The sequence below is a fragment of the Anneissia japonica genome, unplaced genomic scaffold (assembly GCF_011630105.1).
Source record: "Anneissia japonica isolate Jap-2015-1 unplaced genomic scaffold, ASM1163010v1 scaffold95208_len3465_cov119, whole genome shotgun sequence".
NCBI lineage: Eukaryota > Metazoa > Echinodermata > Crinoidea > Comatulida > Comatulidae > Anneissia > Anneissia japonica.
In genome coordinates, this window is record NW_022735937.1 from 2,133 (window position 1) to 3,409 (window position 1,277).

General features: G+C 43.0%; 1 protein-coding gene across 1 annotated transcript in view; it reads right to left on the bottom strand.

Annotated features, from left to right (window-relative positions):
* Nucleotides 1–1,267, bottom strand: part of LOC117116716 — a 3,393-nt gene extending 2,126 nt beyond the window's left edge. Inside the window, exon 1 of the mRNA XM_033260819.1 lies at nucleotides 421–1,267. Within this exon, the coding sequence (XP_033116710.1) occupies nucleotides 421–1,199 (779 nt within the window). The 5' untranslated portion in view covers nucleotides 1,200–1,267. The remainder of the gene's footprint in view (nucleotides 1–420) is intronic.
* Nucleotides 1,268–1,277: the final 10 nt, after the last annotated feature.

Below are 1,277 nucleotides of genomic sequence, written 5' to 3' on the forward strand. Positions count from 1 at the left end.
GATCGTAAGGCTGCTGCCGTTAACAGACGGCCTTGGTGTTGGACTTGTTCATGAAAATATTCGGCAATCAGTCTGGAGACATGGTTGTCTTTAGGCAGTAGTATCGGGTGTCTGCCTCCGAGGTCAAGATCGGACCTTCGTAGCCTTCCTCCAACCCGGAGGATACCATTTTCATCTTTGAACGGGTTAAGTTTACATAGGGGACCGTTTGGTGACTTAATTTGCTCGTCGGTAAATGTCTCTTGTACAGCCTTGAATATGATAATGTCAGCAGCCTTCAGTTTGTCTATTGTAAGAATGTTAGTGTCAGCTCGGTTGTTATGCAATGTTCCATTTGTCTTCAGTTTAAGGTGCCTGGCCCTAGTTATTAGGATAGCGATAGCTCTACGTAAGACAAGCCATCTAGAAAAATGACAGAATCTGTTTTGAAAGTGCGTGTGAGCTTGGGCATCTGTTTTAAGGATTTTGATTTGCTTTCGAACCTCTGGATCACCTTCGTCGATTTCCTTGACTGTTGAAGTAAGTTGTCTGTTTGTTGTTATAAGTTTTGTTTCCCATAGGAAGTCTGGCCCTGTGAACCACGTAGTATCCATGAGGCGGTCAGCTCTAGTAGATCGAGAGGCCATGTCTGCAGGGTTATGGTCCGTATCAATATGACACCACTGTGTTCGATCAGATACACTGTGAATTCTGTGTACTCTGTTAGCAACATAGACATGAAACCGTTTTGATTCGTTAGAAATATAACCAAGGACAACTTTGCTGTCTGTGTAGTACATGATGCTATCCACCGGCATTCTATTTTCGATTCCTGCTTTGATGTTCTCTACTATATTTGTTGCCAACACTGCGGCACAGAGTTCCAACCGTGGTATGGAGACTGCATGCTTTGGTGTCAGTTTTGATTTACCTTTGAGGAAGGCTACATGTGGTTCACCATCATTGTTTATCTGTCGTAGATAAGCTACTGCTCCAATGGCTACATCGCTAGCGTCTGAGAACACATGAATTTCTCTTCTTCTGATTGGACCAAAGTTGGGAGGTTGGTAACATCTTGGGAGTTGTATATTCTGTAGTTCATATAAGGAATCTTTCCATCCAATCCATTTAGAGAGGTATCTTTCAGGAAGTGGGGAATCCCAACAGTTTTGGGAGGTTTTGTTACCATGCTTAGTATTTTTCATTAACTCTCTCAGCATAATTTTACCTTCAACGGTGACTGGTGCTACCAGACCTAATGGGTCAAAAATTGAACTGGAGACTGAAAGTACTCCCCG